This window comes from Bos indicus x Bos taurus, chromosome 8 (assembly GCF_003369695.1).
Source record: "Bos indicus x Bos taurus breed Angus x Brahman F1 hybrid chromosome 8, Bos_hybrid_MaternalHap_v2.0, whole genome shotgun sequence".
NCBI lineage: Eukaryota > Metazoa > Chordata > Mammalia > Artiodactyla > Bovidae > Bos > Bos indicus x Bos taurus.
In genome coordinates, this window is record NC_040083.1 from 41,051,266 (window position 1) to 41,072,550 (window position 21,285).

Sequence of the window (21,285 nt, forward strand, 5' to 3'; positions counted from 1 at the left end):
ATTTTATATATCCAGCCGTATGGCACCAGGGCAGTGGTGGTATAGTTCTAACCTCAGTAATATTTGATAAACTAAAACTATTTTTAAAGTCCATTTTCTTTTTTATCCTCATTTGCCATCTATTCATTTGCTACATTTATTCACACCAGCAATCTGAGTGAAATAGAAAGTCGACTTCCGAAAGCAAAGCTGATAACTCTGTGCAAACATGAGTCTATCCTGAAATGGATGTGTAACTGTGACCATGGGATGTACCAGGCTTTGGTGGAGATTCTCATCCCCGACGTCCTTAGACCTATTCCTAGTAAGTTAAATGCAGACAAGTACGGATGCTTTTGTTCTCCTACATTCCACCCAGGAAGTTTCGGGTAGTGACGTTGCAAACTAGAGTGATTCTAATCTCATTTAAATTTGCCACATAGAAAACACGCAACACAGAGTATTGCATGAAAGCAGCCTAGAGCAACACTGTAGTTAAAAGGGAAAAATTCTGTTTTTCAATCTTTCATTTTCTTTTTGACGAAGAAAGACAACCTAAAGATGTGACAGCCCTGATGACTAATTGCAAGAACACTCCCAGGTCAGTCAGCCAGTGTGAAAATCATTCAACCCAAGGACACAGTGTCCTTCATAAAACCCCTAATTTTTGAAATCTGTGATTGCTAGACCAGCCTCTTTCACGGTTGCTTTTGATTTGAAATGAATTTATCTTGGTTTCTACTGAAGTTAAATTTCTTTTAAAAGCATTTACTTTGTCACCGACATCATGTTAAAAACTACAAATGCAGTTTCCACTAACAGTAATGGTTAACTGGCATTTTGAGAGAAAAATCTATGTAACTGCAAGAGCATTGTATTCCCGCCATGAAGCAAATAGGAATTACGTAGATAAGTTACATTACTTTTTTAAGTGATAGCTTTTTTTTTAAGCTACTCTGTTGCAAACAAAGCTATTTTTTTTTGCAAGTGTCAGTCTAAAAGCCACTATGGATACATATGTTGGAAGCAGTTGAAAAGATTTTAGGCCTACATCTTTATGAGCACATACTAGTAAACTTAACCTTTAGAGAAATGGAACAGAATTGCTACTCTACAGTGACATTAATAAAGTAAAACAATCTTTTAGCTTGTAAAATTAGCAACTGTGTACTTCAAGTACACTGTTCACAGTAAATTTGTATTAAAGTATTCCAGAAAATATTAACATAGGGATTTAGTAAGAAAAGGTGAAGATTTAACATTTGTATGTTTATACTTTCTTTTTAAAAATACGGTAGAGTGGAAGATATGTATGTTTCCCACCACCTAAAAAAGTATGCTTAGATGTACATTTATATATAATATCAGTGAACACACACATAAACATACATAAATATGTACACAAATTAGTTTTTTAAAAATTCAGCTGCCATAGTCTCACGTTGTTATAAATTGCTAATATCGTCTCTACTGCACCAACTGACAGTTGGTGTCCTGACTAAAGATTGATTAAAAGTGACATTGTCATGGAAAATTTCAACATGTAAATTCTCTACTGATTTATGTTCCAGAATCTGATTTTCCTTGTTTTTGTCTTACTCCCTGTGCTCTGAGTAATAATCTCTAGAGATGTTTAAGAAAAGTTGCATAGGGTAGCTCATTAGCCTATGACATCTTGCCACCAACATAAATTTCTCTCATGAGATATAAGAAAAAAATGCCAGTGAGCACCTTCTTTGAGGCAAATCAACAACATCAGTATTCGTTAAACAATTCTAAAATCTGTTGCTTCTATGTTAGCATCACAAGACTAACTTGTAAATTCAGCAGTTACCTAACATGAACCATGTATCAAGTTTAGATGGTTTTAAGCCCCATAATTTTTAAGTACACGATACACATGACCTTTGTTTTTCACAAATTTTTGTTTGAAAAACATTTTATTCTGTCTCTGCATTCAGAGAACTCAAATTCAGGAATTTTTATATAAGTATAGTTTTATAGTTTCTCTGAAATTACAAGATACATTAATGTGCCACCCTACCAAGTAAATTTGGAATTTTAATTCCTGTTCTATAATAAGATTTAACAAAAGTAAAGCTTAAAATACAGTTTAAATCACAGTCTTCTGATTGTATGCATTTTTGTATTAATCATAAGCAAGCTGAGACAAGTTAGTTTTAGAATAGCTTTAAATTTCTAACCATCCATTCATGAGAAAAAGTTGTCAGTCAATCTGCACAATTTAATCTGACATGAATCCCTATAGAGAGAACAAACTTAATTTTATTTTTGAAAATTTTATTTTCCTGGCTACTAGTACTTCACTCTACCATTTACTGTCCAGATGGGATTCCTTTTTTTAGCCAAAAAAAAAAAAAGTTTGCATATCACACTAATTTAAAGTCAGCTTGAAGCTACTATACTCTAAAATACATTTATCTGAAAATGGAAAAAATAAAGTGAAGTGTAAAAAAATTGTGTAAGAACTCAACTGGTAGTACTTAAATGTACAAATTATGATTTCAGTTAAAGATGACCCAAAATGTCATATAATACAAAAAAGTAAAAACTAAAAATCATTTGAGATATAAAACATAATGTTTTTATTTTATAACCTCCCTAGCATTAAATTTGTTTAAATAAAAGAAGACCCATATTAAAAATTTTAAAGTAGCTTTTCCCAGTTCTTGGTTTTTTCAGATTAAATAATTATTAATTAGAGAAAAATACATAATACAGATAATCAAACTGAATCTTGAACAAAGTTTTACTGACTTTCAAAAAGGGTCTTTAATTTTTTTTCACTCTTTTTCATTTCCATTCATGCCTGCCCTCCATGGTTCTAGTACATAATACAGCAGAAAAATATTTTTCTTTCTTTTTTCTTTTTGACTAATATGGGAAGCTTTGGAAATTTCAAAAACTTAGCTCTCAAGAAATTTCCAACTCAGGGTTTCCAATGGATGATTCTCATGTTTAAAATCTGCACTACTTGAGTATTTTTCCAAAAAAAGATAGCCATTTAAATCTTTTTTGTCATTTTACCACTTAAATAAACAACTTTTAAAAATTAGTTATTTTATTATTGGATCAGTATAATTTATATCTGATGCAAGCAATTTGAGTAAGCTAAATTATGTCTAACTCTGCTTTAACAAAAGTAATAAAGATGCATGTCAGACTATTTTGAGCACAGAAGAAAAATGAGGGAATTTGATCCCATCATTAATACTCTTGGGAGCCTTGGGTAAAAATGTGACTTCTCTGTCTCTTATCATGGACTACCAACTGCACTACCTACCCGCATCACAGGGAACCCACAAGGATCTGCTTTGTGTTCTGGGTGCTTCAGACATTTATTAAATGTCTTAAACTACTCCCTATACCGTGTAGCCTTGGGCACAGATGAAATGAAATGCTCTGACTGAATTACTTGTTGAACAAGAGAAGAATTCTGTTTCCTATCTCAGTAAGGGATCTCAGTAAGCAGATCCCTTAGAATAAAATAATCATAGTCACCCCTGATACTGGAAAATGCTTCCAATTGTTTTATGACCACCATAAAAGTTGCTCTCATGGGACCTATACTTACTTAGGTTTTAACAGAGATGCAAGGAATATGGAACAGACTATTTTAGGAATATCTTAAGAATATTGGTCTCTGTGACAGCAGTTTTATCACAGTAATCTTTTATCGCTACCTGCCAGTGAGATGGAGAATAGTTATCCAGAATATCAAGTCAGGCAATTTTAATTTTACCTTACTTTTCAACAACAGTGAGAGATAACTACTCTAATTGACATGTTCCAATGTAAAGAGATGCATAGAGAAAGAAAGCTTTGCATTATTTTCTTTCTAGCTAAAGAAATGAAAATAAGAGCTTGAAAAAAGTCACCAGATTTCTAAAGACAATACTTAGCCTTTGAGCAAAAAGATGTTTTTGAAAAGAGTATTTTGTCTAAGATAGAAAATTCCATACGTATATTCACAACTGGTATATGTTGTTATAAGCAAAAAACGCTTGAATGTTTTCATTTCCCAATGAAGTGTCATAAGTATCTGGGAACAAAATAGCTTTAAGACAAAAAAAGCCCACGATATAATATTTGGATTCTTTCATAGTTAGGAATAATGTTAAATAAAGTCTTGTTAATGAGGATAAGTTCTGTCTTGTGCTATTTCAAATGCTATGGTTGTATGTTTTCCCTTATTCTAGCATAAAGATTAATGTTCTTTGGTATTTGTTTCGTTCTGCTTCTCTTCTTTAACATGTAGGTGCCTTGACCCAAGCCATTCGAAATTTTGCAAAAAGCCTTGAAGGTTGGCTTTCCAATGCCATGAACAATATTCCACAAAGAATGATACAAACCAAGGTACACTTTCATGTCCTTGCCTTTTCTTTTGTGTTTAGGAAATGGTCATGAACTATGAATTTTAAATTTGTCCTATCAAATGATGTTATGTGAAATATAGCATTGATTTTTATATTTGTATTTTATAACCATGTGGCAAAGAACTTCACAAGATATGTTGTTTGATAATACTCCTTTCAGAGAGACTAGAGAAGCATTGTAGGTGTGGTATATTTATCAGCCCTTTTCTAAAGTGTATATTTCAGGTTGCTTAATTTCAAATATTGAAAAGAATAGCCTAGAATGTGCAAATAATTTCCATTTGAATGAGTTTTAGATTTTTTTAAGTCCCCTACTATACTCATATTCTGAATGCTCATGTGAAATAACCATTTTGCTTTTCAGGATGTTTTGTTTTTAACACTGGAGAATGCTTTTGTGAATCAAGTAATCATTTCTTAAAGAGAACCGTTATCTCATAGTTGAGTATATTACAGGAATATGGATTATTTAGCTGGAGATATGAATTCTATTCTTCACTTTTTCCCCTACTAACCATGTTACTTTAGATTAACCTGTGAACACACTTGACAGATTGGACTGATTCTGTCCAAACTTTGATAACAAAAATCACATTTGTGGCCTTTTGTCGGGAACTGTATCTCCTGTCAGACTCCAACAATGTGCCTTGGCTGTCAGTTTGAAAATGTAGCTGAAGCTCTTGTAGCTGACAAGTCTGTGATAGCACAAGTAACTCTCAGTTCTTCCTGTTTTGGCTTAAGGTTTGCAATAACACATTCTATCTCTAAAACATACTGAAGGTCACATTTCAAGGACATGTCCACCTTAGATTGTTGCTTGATTGAGCTGTGCTGTCAATATGGTAGGGTTAACCACATGTGGCTATTTACATTTAAATTTAGTTAAATTGCATTAACATTTTAGTTCCTCAGTCACACTAGCTACATTTCAAGTGCATCTTAACCCATGTGACTAGTGGGTACAATATTAGGTAACACATATGTAGAGCATTTCCATCATTGCAGAAATGATTCCCTCCGTGGCAGTTCTGTTCTAGAGTGCCACATTGAGGTGAGAAAATAAAGGAGATGCTCTTTGATTAAGATAATCAGAGGAATGCTTTCCAACTTACAAAGTCAGTCATAGTCATAACATTACTTTCAAACAACTGAAAGCATCTCCTACCCCAGTATCATCAAGTGGTTGTGATAGCAATCCAGCTGCACTATTGGTCATCTCATTGATCTCCAGAATTGATTTGGGTGGTTTCCCTTGGTGAAAGATGTCTTCTGCTACTCCTCTCTCAAGGATGTGCAGCCTTTTTTCAGCTGAGCATTCAGTCAACAAAGATGATCCAGCTGGACAGTAGAAACAGCATAATGAGAATGTGACTGGAAGTTGTTATCAAAATGCCTGTATTCATATCCCACCTCTGTACTTTAGTTTCTCTGTAGTCTTGAGTAAGATAGTTAACCTCCCTAAGGTAGAACATGTGTCTAATGGGATGTTTATGAGAATTGAACATGGTAATATATGTTAGACATTTAACACAATGCTGGCACATAATATGTACTTGATTAGTACAAACCTCAGAGATGGGAAAATGTGAAATATTCTCTATGAGGATATGTGGATGTCCCCAAGCTCCACATGGTCCTAAAACATCTCAGTATCAAGACAGGGCATCGTTGTCTTGTGGAACATCTATTCCCACTCAGCCAAATGACTGTTCAATCAGTTGCTTGTTTATATACCCACAGTGATTTAATGGGATTCCATCTATTCCTATAAATACATTAAAATCCTCATCAGATCTGCTATGGAAGTAACAAATTTTCATGAGATCATGACATTTAGATATTTATTTAGACTTTTTTTGTCATTATCTTTGCTATCTTTCAACATAACCTCATTTGTTCAGGGTTTCAGCAGGAAATAAAAGGTGTATCCAAAGAGAAGAATAATTGAAGAAAGTTTAATAAGGGTCTGTTTCTAAATGTGTAAACAGAGCTAAGAAAACCGAGGACTAGCATTAGTAGGGGAAGCCTGCCCATCCCTAGGTCTGAATGGGAGAGAAGCAATTATGGCATCAGGAGCTCTTCTCCTCCACGCAGGACTGTGGCCTTAGGAAGGAGAGAGCAGAGGTTGTGAGGGAATAAATACTTTGACCACTTTCTTCTGTCCTTCAGTCCCTTACCAGTGCCTCTCATTGACCAAATCCAACTGGAAGCCCAAGGACAAGGGAGGCAGTTAATGCAATTTTTTCAGTTTAGTCTTCCTGGGCACAGAGCAGAAGGGGGAAGGATAGAAAGTACATTTCAGAGGGCAAACAGGGATTTTTCTGGATAACCCTTTTACAAACATCCAGATTCTGGAAAAAAAAAAAAAAAAGAGTTCTTCTTGTTGCCTGTGTCTGAGAAGTTTATTAGCTATCTATTTGCTAATACAGGCTTTGAGTTCTCCTATTTCACCTCAAAATTGACCACCCTTATTTCACCTCTATAAAATAAAGATTAAAAGAGTGAATCTGAATGATAATGCTGTGAAAAGTATATTTTTTAATCCAGATAAAAAGTGGGACTGGACAGTTTGGTTTTCCAAATAAAAGGAAAATTTTTTTTTATTTGCTTAGTTTGTAGCTGACTGTCACACTGAGAATAAGAAATGAAAATCAACATTTTCCCTAATTTCCTAGACTAAATCATTTCTTGCTGATGATGAGTAGCTACTTGCAAGACCAGTTTAATTAATGGTGCACTCAGATGTCTAAGAATGTGGGAGTTTGTTTTAGCCTTGACCTCAACCTACTGAAAAGGAAAATAATACTTGGTTTAGAGGTTTAAATGCTATAATTTACAAGTAAACTGTCTCACCAAATGAATTTGAAATAAGTATCAGAGAGAAGCATTTAAAATTTGGCAAGGGAATAAAGATTTGAAAATTGCAGTGGTTTCTTTTATTGGAGGAGAAAAGAAATCCCAATTTAATTGGATTTCTTTACAGGTTGCAGCTGTAAGTGCCTTTGCCCAGACTCTGCGAAGATACACGTCGCTCAATCACCTGGCCCAGGCAGCTCGTGCAGTGCTTCAGAACACTTCTCAGATCAACCAGATGCTCAATGACCTCAACCGTGTCGACTTTGCCAATGTCCAGGTACTCTGTTTTCTTTCAAAACAGATCTTTTAATGAAAGGTATCCAATGTTTTTCTTCTTAATTAGGATCATCATATTTCTTTTCCAAAGTTACATCAATTCATAGGCACATCTAGATTCACAATGTCCTGAAAGAGGAGAGTTTTACTCAGCTATTGGAGAAGGCAATGGCACCCACTCCAGTACTCTTGCCTGGAAAATCCCATGGACGGAGGAGTCTGGTAGGCTGCAGTCCATGGGGTCGCTAGGAGTCGGACACGACTGAGCAACTTCACTTTCACTTTTCACTTTCATGCATTGGAGAAGGAAATGGCAACCCACTCCAGTGTTCTTGCCTGGAGAATCCCAGGGATGGGGGAGCCTGGTGGGCTGCCGTCTATGGGGTTGCACAGAGTTGGACACGACTGAAGTGACTTAGCATTAGCATTAGCATTACTCAGCTATAACTTTACTGCTCCTCTGTTTTGTGGTTAAAGCCTAGGAAGATTTTTAGTGCTAGACTGCAACATATGTCACCAGGGTTTGCTGAATGATTAATAGAGTAAGGACAACCACGGTCATTGAAGATTGGTAGGCAAGAGTCAAAGCTATGGTAGTTGTGTGTGGATGTGAGAGGTGGACCATAAAGAAAGCTGAGCACCAAAGAATTGATACTTTTGAACTATGGTGTTGGAGAAGACTCTTGAGAGTCCCTTGGACTGCAAGAAGATCCAACCAGTCCATTCTAAAGGAAATCAGTCCTGAATATTCATTGAAAGGACTGATGCTGAAGCTGAAGCTCCAATACTTTGGCCACCTGATGCGAAGAATTGACTCACTGGAAAAGACCTTGATGCTGGGAAAGATTGAAGGCAGGAAGAAAAGAGGACAACAGAGGATGAGATGGTTGGATGGCATCACCAACTCAATGGACATGAGTTTCAGCAAACTCCAGGAGATAGTGGATGATGGGGAAGCCTGGTGTGCTGCAATCCATGCAAAGAATCAGACATGACTTAGCAACTGAACAGCAACAACATACACTAAAATAGGTATTATCAAAAAGACGAATAATAGCAAATGTTAATGAGGATGTGGGGAAATGGGAACCATTATACAGTAGTAATTGGACTGTAAAGTGCTACATCCACTTTTAAAGCAGTATGGCAGTTTCTTAAAAGGTTAAACATAGAGTTACCATATGATTTGGCAGTTTCACTCCTAGGTACATACCAAGAAAAATGAAAACACATCCACCTAAAAACTTGTTCTTGGATATTCCAGCAGCATTATTCATATTAGCCACATTAAAGTGGGAACAACCCAGATGTCCATTAACTGATGACTATATAGACAAAACATGGCATTTCACACAATTAAATGTTATCAGACAATAAAAAGAAATGAAGTTCTGTTCTGATACATCCTACAACACAGGTGAACATTACACTAACTGAAAGAAACCAGATACAAAGGACTTTATATTGCAAGATTCCATTTATATTAAAGGAGCAGAATAAGCAGATCTATAGAGACACACAGTAAATTCGTGGTTACCTAGGTCCTGTAGACTAGGTGATTGGGATATAATAGATAAGGAATATGTCATTTCTTCTTTAAGAAATGAATACATTTTAAAATTAATTGTGGTGATAGATGTACTACTCTGTGAATATACTGAGAGAAGCTATTGAATTATATACTCTTATTGAATGAATTGTTTGCTATATGAATTACATCTCAATAAAACTGTGTTAAAAAACAATAGCATTGCTCAAAGATAAACTATTTCTCCATTTCCTACAAATTTTAATCTACAATTCTGGGCTCATTTTATCATTGAAAATAAAAGTAATATTTGGGCTTGATTAATTTTAGGGCTAGGATTTAGAAGTTAAGTTCATTCTAACTTTGATGAATTTGATTTGGTCTTCTAATGTGCATAGTTTTTCTTAAATCTATATAAACATTTGTTTATATATATGTGTATATATATATATACAAACATACATACATACACATACAAATTCATAATCTCCATAAGAACAAACTCATGTTTACAAATCCATTAACTTTACATATTTCAGTGGAATTTACATTACCTGATTTTAGTGGGAATATTAAGAGCTCATACAGTATTGTCTTAAAATGTATACTATAATGTTAATTTCAAATCTTCATTCAGAAAAGATATGTTTAAAAGTACCTTAAGAAAAGTTGAAATGGTAAGGAAACTTCTAGTCTCAAAAAGTAATATAAGTTTAATAACAAAAAACATATTTAAGACTGATTCCTGATAAGATCTGAGAAAGATTTTAAATTTTCTGTTAACATTATTTTCATTTGTATAGTTGTGTGCCTGAATCCTGTGAAGTGTTTACAGAAATGAGTTCTTCCTGGCTATAAATGCCATCCTTGGCAACATTATTACATATAAATGGTTAGTTATACATCTTTACTATGCTCATTCTCATCCTCTCTACTTACCAACTTTGAGGCTACCTTTTCCCTTCTTTAAGTACCAGATTTTTCTGGGTTTTCACAGAAGTTATTAGTGCTGAAACCTGTGTGCTCAAGTATCTATCCTCCAAGGCCTCCTTCCTTCAGTTCAGTTCAGTTGCTCAGCCGTGTCCGACTCTTTGCCCATGAATTGCAGCACGCCAGGCCTCCCTGTCCATCACCAACTCCCGGAGTTCACTCAAACACACACCCAGGACTGATCTCCTTTAGAATGGATTGGTTGGATCTCCTTGCAGTCCAACGGACTCTCATGAGTCTTCTCCAACACCACAGTTCAAAAGCATCAATTCTTCGGCCCTCAGCTTTCTTCGTAGTCCAACTCTCACATCCATACATGACCACTGGAAAAACCATAGCCTTGATTAGATGGACCTTTGTTGGTAAAGTAATGTCTCTGCTTTTAAGACCATGAACACAGTGGTAGCCCTGCATTTCCCTCTACATTTTACTTCTCACCACTCTTGTTCAGTACGTAATCTTTCTCAGGTTAACATATTTGATTTTAATTCCCTTCTTTCTTTCCTTTTCTGTTTCACATTTTGCCTGGTTTTCTGAGTCCCCTGGTTTTCTCAGTCTTCTAGCTCCCATTCCACCTTCATCACCATCTCCTGTTCATTTGAAAATTGTCCCTGTCCCTGTGAGATTAACCTCAGTAAGACTGAAACATGTAAGGATGATGCTCTTGTAATAAGGAAACTTTAAAACAATGAAACCACATGTAAGGGTCAATATTTTAATGCTCTGAAAGAAAAGTGAAAGTGTTAGTTGCTCAGTTGTGTCTGACTCTTTGCAACCCCATGGACTGTAGCCTGCCAGGCCTCTCAGTCCATGGGATTTTTCAGACAAGAATATTGGAGTAGGTTGCCCATTTCCTTCTTCAGGGGATCTTCACGGCCCAAAAATCAAACTTGGATCTCCCACATTGTAAGCAGACTTGTTACCGTCTGAGCCACTGTCTAGCCACCAGGGAAGCCTCTGTCGTCACTTCATCATTCTCTAATCAAATCTTTTCCTCATGCATTCAGGATAACTTTTGCTATTGCAATTATAATTGGTTTTCTGTTTAATTGATAGCATTATAGTAGTATTGCTTTCCAATTCTTTTGTGTGTAAATGGATAGTTTTTCAACTACAGTATGGGCTAAATATACTTGGGTTAGTTAACCTGATAACCTAACTTTTGCATATACTTGTGTTTCTGCATTTAAAAGAGAATCTGATTTTGAAGTTACTGACTCCTTATCATCTTGGAGATATTTATTTCCAAGATAATATCTTTAGTTTTCATCCTTACCTTTTTCCACTAAAGAGTTAAAATATCCAAATTCCTTCACAAGGGAGTATTTACAGGGTACTTAGCTGTTAGTCGGAGAAGGCAATGGCACCCCACTCCAGTACTCTTGCCTGGAAAATCCCATGGATGGAGGAGCCTGGTAGGCTGCAGTCCATGGGGTCGCTAATGGTCAGACACGACTGAGCGACTTCACTTTCACTTTTCACTTTCATGCATTGGAGAAGGAAATGGCAACCCACTCCAGTGTTCTTGCCTGGAGAATCCCAGGGACGGGGGAGCTTGGTGGGCTTCCGTCTATGGGGTCTCACAGAGTTGGACACGACTGAAGCAACTTAGCAGCAGTAGCAGCAGCTGTAAGTATATTTTCAACCTTGAGAGCAGTAAAATGAAACATAGTTTGAAAAGCCAGAATAATGTCCTGTGGCTTTATTTCTCTAAGCTTAGTCTTAGATTATCATTTTCTCTTGGCAAATCTAACTGTAGGAAGTAGTGAGTTTGATTTTATGTTAAATGAAATTAAATTCTTCCAAGGATACCAGTAAGTTCCTTCTGTTCCTTGCCAATACATAAAACATATCTCTCACAGTGGCTTCCCATAGAATTTCAGTTTTGCAAGATGAAAAAGATCTAATGTACAGTATTGAGCATAAGTAGACACTCATATTGTTGTTGTTTTGTAGTCGCTAAGTCATGTTCAAGTCTTGTGACCCCTGAGAATCTGTGGGATTTCCCAGGCAAGAATACTGGAGTGGGTTGTCATTTCCTTCTCCAGGGGATCTTCCTGACGTGGGATTGAACCCACGTCTCTTGCATTGGAAAACAGATTCTTTACCACTGAGCCATCAGGAAATCCCTAACACTCCTATGCTGTATACTTAAAAATGGTTAAGATGATAAGTTTTATGTTTCTTGTTTTATACCACAGACCAAAAAATGCTTAGATGTTTTTGGATTTTAAAAAACACACACACACAAAACCCAGCATCCCCTGTCTTTTTCTTGAGGCCTAAATTCTTCACTCCTTGTCTGCATCCCAGGTGGTGCTAGCGGTAAAGAGCCCATCTGCCAATGCAGGAGACATAGAGATGTGAGTTCAGTCCCTGGGTTGGAAAGACCCGCCCCCCCACCCACAGGAGAAGGGCATGGCTACCCACTCCAGAATTCTTGCCTACAGAATCCTATGGACAGAGGAGCCCAGGCTACAGTCCATAGGGTCACAAAGAGTTGGATATAACTGAAGCAACTTAGCATGTACCCAACTTCTTCCCTGGGTGCTCTCCTCAACTGTTGAACTGATATAAAATTTCTGGGAGTCATTTAACTGTATTTTGAAAGATCTTAACTATTCTTATGTAAATCTATTATATAGAAATAAGTAAAAAAAAATAAGTAAATAAGTAAAAAATAAGTAAAAAAAAAAAGTAAAGATGTAGTTACAAGATTGCTAATTCCAGAAGCATTATTCCTATGAGTAAAAATTTGGAATGACCATAAACGTGCAGCCATGTGGAATTGACTTTGTAAATAATGGTGTATTCATGTATTGAAGCAAATTGAGTCATTGAACAATAAATGTAGCTCCTCATTTGCCTATATATAAAGTGAAACTAAGCAAAATATCAAGTAAAATATATAATATGTTCCTCTTTTAAAATAATATATATACATAAATATACATGCGTATGTATATATTACATGTGAACAGTTTGGAAATTAGCATGTTGTAGTTCTCTCTTAATGTTGGCATTTTAGATACTCTTAATATTTTGTTTTTTTTATTTGTACTTTCAAATTTAATGTCGTATTTTAGTGTACTTAAAATACTCAAAAGTGATACTTAGGAGGTAAAAATCTGAAAGCCTTTTTTATTAATTAGATAAGAGAAGGAAGGTTAGTAGATGGCATCATCAGCTGGGAATTTGGAAGAAGCCCTAAATTTCCCTGAGAAAGAAAAATGAATTGAGTTTAGCCATTTTCTATTTGAAGTGCCTCCCAGTTGAAATGTCTTTTGAGTAAGGTAAAGTCTCTGGGGTCAGGAGAGATCCTGGAATCAGAGGGTGGAGATTAGGGATTGATTCACTTGAAAGGTTGATTTAAATAAATTTGTCCTCTGAGAACAGACAGATTGAAAGCTATACAGACTTTTCAGAAAAACACACACATATTGATAAGGTTTTACATATAGAATTAGGACCTTCACAGACACCCCTCCACAGAACTCTACATTGAAAGTATTATCTGGACACAGTGAACCTAGCTTAAAAATTCTTGTCACATTTCACTTCTCTAATTTTATGCTTGGGGAAAATGAGGCCCACGTAGGTTAAATGAATTGCTTAAAATCAAGTTAGTGGATTCAGGCCCTATGTTAAAATCCATGTCTTCACTCAAATATTATATTAATATTATCAGATAATTATATTCTGACCTGAAAGAGTATAATATTTTTTAATCTTAAAATGCAGCATAGCACTAGAAACATGGTAAAACTTATGTCAACCACTGAAAATTAACCTTAAAAGTTTCTATTTTCATCCCTATTACCAAACATGAAACTTTCCCATCAGAACCAGAAGGAAATCAAATGTCTTCGTAGGTAGCATCCCTACATTTTCTCTAATGTATTTTTGGTTATTGTTACTGTTGTTTTCGGGTCTGTGAATTAATTTGCATTTGTAGCTTTTACCTTGAGAGTCCTTGGGACTTCACTTTCTTTCCCATGAAACTCATACCGCATGTGCTTCTGCCTTGTATCATTCATTGTTTGTTTTTGTCTTAATCCTGAGGGGCCACTTGTGGCCAGTTGAATCTATTTATCCAATCTGACTTACCCTAAATCTTTTCAAATGAATTGGCTTTAGTTTTATCTGATTGAGAAGTAAAAGAGCATAAAAACTAAAAAAAGACTCTACATATGTTAAGTTCAGGCTCCTCTTCTTCTTAAGTAATGATATATTTTAGTCTTTCACACAGACTAGCTAATGTAGAACACTAAGTCATACCTTTATGTCACATCACTTTTTCATGCACAGAAGTGATGTTAGTTTCCTTAACAACTGCCAAGTGGTCATTCATTTTTCTTAATTCATTTAATTGTTTTGCACTTTCAATATAGTTTGCCATTCATGCATATGGTTTGTGTGCTGACATTCAACGAAAAAATGCTGACTTGAACTTGTCCTTTGCTTTCTGTGTACTGTCCCAGGAGCAGGCTTCCTGGGTGTGCCAGTGTGATGACAACATGGTTCAGAGACTAGAAACAGACTTCAAGATGACTCTTCAGCAGCAGAGCACCCTGGAGCAGTGGGCAGCGTGGCTTGACAATGTGATGATGCAAGCACTGAAACCCTATGAAGGAAGACCCAGTTTTCCTAAAGCTGCCAGGCAATTTCTGCTAAAATGGTCTTTCTACAGGTATCATCTCGATTTTTCCTATTCTGCAATTATGTATGTACATGCTTCTCAGAAAAAAAAGAGAGAAGAGTGAGGAGTTTAGTATGTAGAAACTCTCTCGTGATTATCTTCAGCCCAGCTCGTGACTACAACATCATGGAATTGGACCAGGAGGGTTTTGGAAATAAAATTTCTGCTGGGAAAGGAAAGCCTCTTATTCAGAGCCCTAAAAGTTCTCAGATGGGAACATCAGAGATTCCCGTCTCTGATGGGTCAATCTCTAGAACATCAGTCTAGATAATGTGCATAACAAGAGTCAGGAAAGTCCTCCTTTTGGCAAACATGTATCATTTACGCTTTTCACCACTCTTCTTTTTATTCTCTAGTTCAGGGATTCTCAAACTGTCGTTCCCTAGACCAGTAGCATCTCTGTTGCTTGGAAACACATTAAAAATGTGTATTTTCAGACCCCTCGCCAAACCTACCTTAATCACAAATTGCAGAGGAGAGGCCCAGCAATCTATGCTTTTTCTAAAAGTTCCGTCCAGGCAATTCAGATGGATTCTCAGAAAAATCTAGTTAATTTTTTAATTTGATCAATTAAAATTGTTTTCAAAGCTAGCTGCACCTCAGAATTAGTGGAAAGAAAAACAAAGCTCCTACCTACCTCCCAAAACTTACTCAAAATCATGGTGGTTAGAAACTAGTATTTAGCAGTAGAGATAATCAGAAATTCTTTTTTTTTTTTTTTCCAGAAAGGTTACTCCTGGTGATTCTAATGCATAGCTAGTTTAATATCAAATAATCTAGTAGATAATTCAAATGAATTGCTTTTGGGCTAAAATAACTTATAAATAAATGTATTTTTTTTAGACATAGAAGAACCCCAGAATAGAAAAATTACTTTTCAGTTCAGTTCAGTACTCAGTCATGTCCAACTCTTTGCAACCCCATGAATTGCAGCACGCCAGGCCTCCCTGTCCATCACCAACTCCCGGAGTTCACTCAAACTCATATCTGTCGAGTCTGTGATGTCATCCAGCCATCTCATCCTCTGTTGTCCCCTTCTCCTCCTGCCCCCAATCTCTCCCAGCATCAGAGTCTTTTCCAATGAATCAACTCTTTGCATGAGGCAGCCAAAGTATTGGAGTTTCAGCTCCAGCATCAGTCCTTCTGATGAATACCCAGGACTGGTCTCCTTTAGAATGGACTGGTGGGATCTCCTTGCAGTCCAAGGGACTCTCAAGAGTCTTCTCCAACACCACAGTTCAAAAGCATCAATTCTTTGGCATTCAGCTTTCTTCACAGTCCAACTCTCACATCCATACATGACCACTGGAAAAACCATAGCCTTGACTAGACGGACCTTTGTTAGCAAAGTAACGTCTCTGCTTTTGAATATGCTATCTAGGTTGGTCATAACTTTTCTTCCAAGGAGCAAGCGTCTTTTAATTTCATGGCTACAGTCACCATCTGCAGAGATTTGGAGCCCCCAAAAATAAAGTCTGACACTGTTTCCACTGTTTCCCCATCTATTTCCCATGAAGTGATGGGACCAGAGGCCATGATCTTCGTTTTCTGAATGTTGAGCTTTAAGCCAACTTTTTCACTCTCTTTCACTTTCATCAAGAGGCTTTTTAGTTCCTCTTCACTTTCTGCCATAAGGGTGGTGTCATCTGCATATCTGAGGTTATTGATATTTCTCCCAGCAATCTTTATTCCAGCTTGTGCTTCTTCCAGCCCAGCGTTTCTCATGATGTAGTTTGCATATAAGTTCAATAAGCAGGGTGACAATATACAGCCTCGACGTACTCCTTTTCCTATTTGGAACCAGTGTGTTGTTCCATGTCCAGTTCTAACTGTTGCTTCCTGACCTGCATATAGGTTTCTCAAGAGGCAGGTTGGTAGTCTGGTATTCCCATCTCTTTCAGAATTTTCCACAGTTTATTGTGGAAAATAAACACGGTCAAAGGCTTTGGCATAGTCAATAAAGCAGAAATAGATGTTTTTCTGGAACTCTCTTGCTTTTTCGATGATCCAACGGGTGTTGGCAATTTGATCTCTGGCTCCTCTGCCTTTCCTGAAACCAGATTGAACATCTGGTAGTTCATGGTTCACGTATTGCTGAAGCCTGGCTTGAAGAATTTTGAGCATTACTTTACTAGTGTGTGAGGTGAGTGCAATTGTGCGGTAGTTTGAACATTCTTTGGCATTGCCTTTCTTTGGGATTGGAATGAAAACTGACCTTTTCCAGTCCTGTGGCCACTGCTGAGTTTTCCAAATTTGCTGGCATATTGAGTGCAGCATTTTCACAGCATCATCTTTTAGGATTGAAATAGCTCAACTGGAATTCCATCACCTCTACTAGCTTTGTTCATAGTGAGCTTTCTAAGGCCCACTTGACTTCACATTCCAGGATGTCTGGCTCTAAGTGAGTGATCACACCATCATGATTCTCTGGGTCATGAAGCTCTTTTTGGTACAGTTCTTCTGTGTATTCTTGCTACCTCTTCTTAACATCTTCTGCTTCTGTTAGGTCCATACCATTTCTGTCCTTTATTGAGCCCATCTTTGTATCTCTAATTTTCTTTCTTTTTTTTTTTTTTGGTTTTTATTTATTTATTTTTTTGTCAAAATGGAAAGTTTTTTTTTTTTTTTAAGAGATCTCTAGTCTTTCCCATTCTTTTGTTTTCCTCTATTTCTTTGCATTGATTGCTGAGGAAGGCTTTCTTATCTCTCCTTGCTATTCTTTGGAACTCTGCATTCAGATGCTTATATCTTTCCTTTTCTCCTTTGCTTTTCGCTTCTCTTCTTTTCCCAGCTATTTGTAAGGCCTCCCCAGACAGCCATTTTGCTTTTTTGCATTTCTTTTCCATGGGGATGGTCTTGATCCCTGTCTCCTGTACAATGTCATGAACCTCCGTCCATAGTTCATCAGGCACTGTCTATCAGGTCTAGTCCCTTAAATCTATTTCTCACTTCTACTGTATAATCATAAGGGATTTGATTTAGGTCATACCTGAATGGTCTGGTGGTTTTCACTACTTTCTTCAGTTTAAGTCTGAATTTATATATGATATCAAATGTTGTGATGAGCCATTGACCATAGGTCTACTCAAGGGTTTAAAAACAGACCCTGTGCAAGTTGGCATATATACCATATATATGGCATAGGATGGAATTGACAGATGGAATTCCATTTCTTAAGATGTTAGGTAAATTATATTTTTGACCGCAGCATTTACTCTTCTGGTGAGAGTTCATTTCTTTTCTTCTTTAGATCATAATGAGCTTTCTAAAAGCCATATCTACTTTGAACTTCAGGCAGTCCCTAATTTAATTCCTGTGCAACCATGCGCTCATCAAATTGTGGCTACAGGACCTACCACTGACTGTGGCTATGGGTATATTGTGGTCGTCATCTGGACATCAGTAGTGAATCCAAAGCGGTTGTGAGGAGAGATGATATGCAAATAAGTAGCAAAGTTTAGAGACTAGTAGAAATTGTGAACCTGCTAAGCCCAAATTATAGGATTTCCATCTTGTTTTGATTACCTTTATAAGGATTGAACCAAAGATTCCATTATCATGGTAGAAGGTTTTTATTGTGACTTCTTTCTTTTTCAGTTGATTTAGTCCAATTCTTATTTCTTAAACTGAAGTAGAGTTGATTCCATATATGTTTAATTAGGAATTAAATTATCCTTACATCCTGAAAATGATTTTCTAGTGTCTGCGTACCTGCCCAGTCAAGTCTGACACTTTGCAAGCCCATGGACTGTAGCCCTCCAGGCTCCTCTGTCCATGGAATTCTCTAGGCAAGAATACTGGAGTGGGTTGCCATTTCCTCCTCCAGGCAATCTTCCTGACCCTGGGATTGAACCCATTCCCAGAGTTAAATAAATGCTATGAAAGAAAGCCTAGCAGTGGTGGTGGTGTTTTGTTTTTATTTTGGAATGGAGTAACTCCACCATTTTGTCTCTCATATATGTAATATTTTTAGCCACAGGGTTTGTAAAGCACCTTATTAAGGTGCTATCTAACTCTATGACCCACTGATATGCTTCATTAAAGTCAGCCCTGGGTTTAGATCTGGGTGTCAGTGAGAAATGTGTTGCTGTTTTCCCTTGATATATGGGAAAGATTTGGAAAACAATATCACAGTATTCTCAAAGTAGATGTAGCAATAGTAGTAGTATTAATGGAATTCAAAATTTTAACTTGGGCACATTTCTTTAAAAGATTTCAGATATTTTCCCATTTGTTTGCAAGTTGATTTCGTGCATCTTTTTTTTCCTCAGAAAATCATATAGATGGTATATATGCTTCATGAATGATAAAACAGATGTTATACTAGCTGTTGCTCTAAAACCTATAGGGGCAAAAGCACAGTACATCCTCTATATCAGAAAAACCAAAGGTTTTTTTTCCCTCCTGTTCTTACTGCTTTCTTATGCAGTTACCTCAGACTTGCCCTTATTCCTCCCTGAGGATTTTTTAAAATCTGTTTAGTAGATATAGTTTTAGAAATACACACCCCTGGAGCCTTTGTCTCCACAGAGATCTGTCGTGGTATCTTGAAAGGAGAGAAAATTACTTACTCGTGTTTCTTGTTCTCTGCAGATATACAAACCCAGTAGATCATCACTTGCCTGCCCTCTGTCTGCCCTGAGTTGGGGATAATGGCTTGTTATTATTAGACACTATTATGGTTATTATTTTCATTTCAAAAAGTCTTGAAGGTATACAGTTCAGTCAGGGCTACAGAAGGAAAGACATTCAGAAAGATGCATACCTCCTGCTGGTAGGCGAAGTCAATAGCTTGGTAATGTAGAAGACTAAAATCTGACCTGTTTTTTACTGAGGCATAAGAACATATTGAGTAATGAAAACTTCATTCACAAACAGAAGGAGTGTTACAGAGTATTTTTTAAATGTTTTTGGCTTTGTAATAAGAATTTTGCAGTCACATATACCAACCGTTCATTTTCTGAAGTTGATTAATTCTAAAATTCTGTGTATAGATTCACACGTATATACAAGAAATGGACTGGCAGAGAGTCGTGATAGCAGTAGTGGACCTGTTGCTGCAAACACCCTCTGCTCCAAATGGGGGTCTCTTCTTGCCTAACTTGGCTTTGAATGTCTACTGCTGGCTTCCTGGAAGGTGGAAAAAACATTGCCCAAGAAACATATCTAACTCTATGACCCACTGATATGCTTTCTTGGGCAGCAGTGCAGAAGTTAAGTGGGCCGTTTCTCAGCTTGGGTGTTTTGTGAATAACAGAACACAGAATTCCTCAGGGCCACCCTGAGGGTCAACCAAACATCCCATTTTTAAAGAATTAAATGTATAGCTTTGATACAATAACTTGAAAGGGAGCACAGAGAACCTAGTTTGCCTACAGCTGAACAATATATAAATCTTCCAGTTTTGGAATTAGCTGTAAGCACTGTTTGAGGAGAGTTCACATGGTGGAGTTGGGGGGTGGGGGGTGGAGTCACAGGTCTCACCTTTCTTTTTAGGAATGTGTGATGTCTTCCCAAATACATAAAGAGGTGGATTGAGTATCGTGTGTTCAAGTATATGTTTTAATTTTCACGCCATGAATTACGAAGATACATACACAAAGGTGTTTCTCATCTGTTATAATTAACAGTTTTAACTCCAGTTTTAAAGAGTTGAGTTCATGGTAACTTAGCAACATGAAATTCAGTGGAGTCAATTTTGTAACATGTCTTACAGAAATCTGAATCAGACAATAGGTTTCCAATTAAACTGTTAATTGTGTCATTTGATACTTGGCTTGTAGGGCAGAGGCCCAGCACAGAGAGCAGAAAGTAGACATAGACATTATTAATAATATAACATAATAATATTACATTATTATATTAATAATATAATTCAACTGATTCTCTTCTAAACATATGACAATAATAGCAGATTATCAGTACTTTCAAAAGTAACTATTATAACTGAAGGTCAGCACACTTTTTTTTTTCCATTTTCCAACAGAATTTTGTGTTACCTATGTCTTTATGCTGCAGTAAGGTGATTGCCTAGTTGTCAAAAAGTTTCCAAAACACTTGGGATAGAATATGAAGCCTTTATAATGGCCTACAGACCCTCCATGGTCCAGCTGCTAGTGATTTCTAGTCCCATTATATATATTCTCTTTGCTCATGTCTTCCCAGCTGCAGCTTCTGGGCTATTCTTTCAATAAAACAAACATAGTTCTGCCTCAGTCTCAGCATTGACCTCAACATTTGCTCTCCTTTCTGCTAGGAAACTGCACGTGTTCACATGGCTTACTCCCTCACTTCAGTCTCATTTCTGCTCACTTATCACCTCCTCAAAAAGTTTTCCTAACACCCTGACTTTAAGTGCCAGAGCCCATCACTCTGTAGTCTCTTGACCTGATTTACTTTTTTCAAAGAATTTCAGTTCAGTTCAGTCGCTCACTCGTGTCTAACTGTCTTGAGGCTAATAAGTATTAACCATTCCCATTTATTTAGAGGTGGGTCTTTTTTAAGAACTTTACAGATAGTTTCTGTGTTAAATGGGCTCATATCACACGTTTTCCTTCTTT

The 21,285-nt window shown here is 36.7% G+C and overlaps 1 protein-coding gene across 3 annotated transcripts in view; it reads left to right on the forward strand.

Moving 5' to 3' along the window:
* Positions 1-21,285, forward strand: part of RFX3 (regulatory factor X3) — a 331,048-nt gene that overhangs the window by 273,405 nt on the left and 36,358 nt on the right. For all 3 annotated transcript variants that reach the window (XM_027549369.1, XM_027549367.1, XM_027549370.1), the window contains 4 exons: positions 150-304; positions 4,259-4,356; positions 7,360-7,509; positions 14,508-14,716. In XM_027549369.1, the coding sequence (XP_027405170.1) occupies positions 150-304; positions 4,259-4,356; positions 7,360-7,509; positions 14,508-14,716 (612 nt within the window). The remainder of the gene's footprint in view (positions 1-149; positions 305-4,258; positions 4,357-7,359; positions 7,510-14,507; positions 14,717-21,285) is intronic.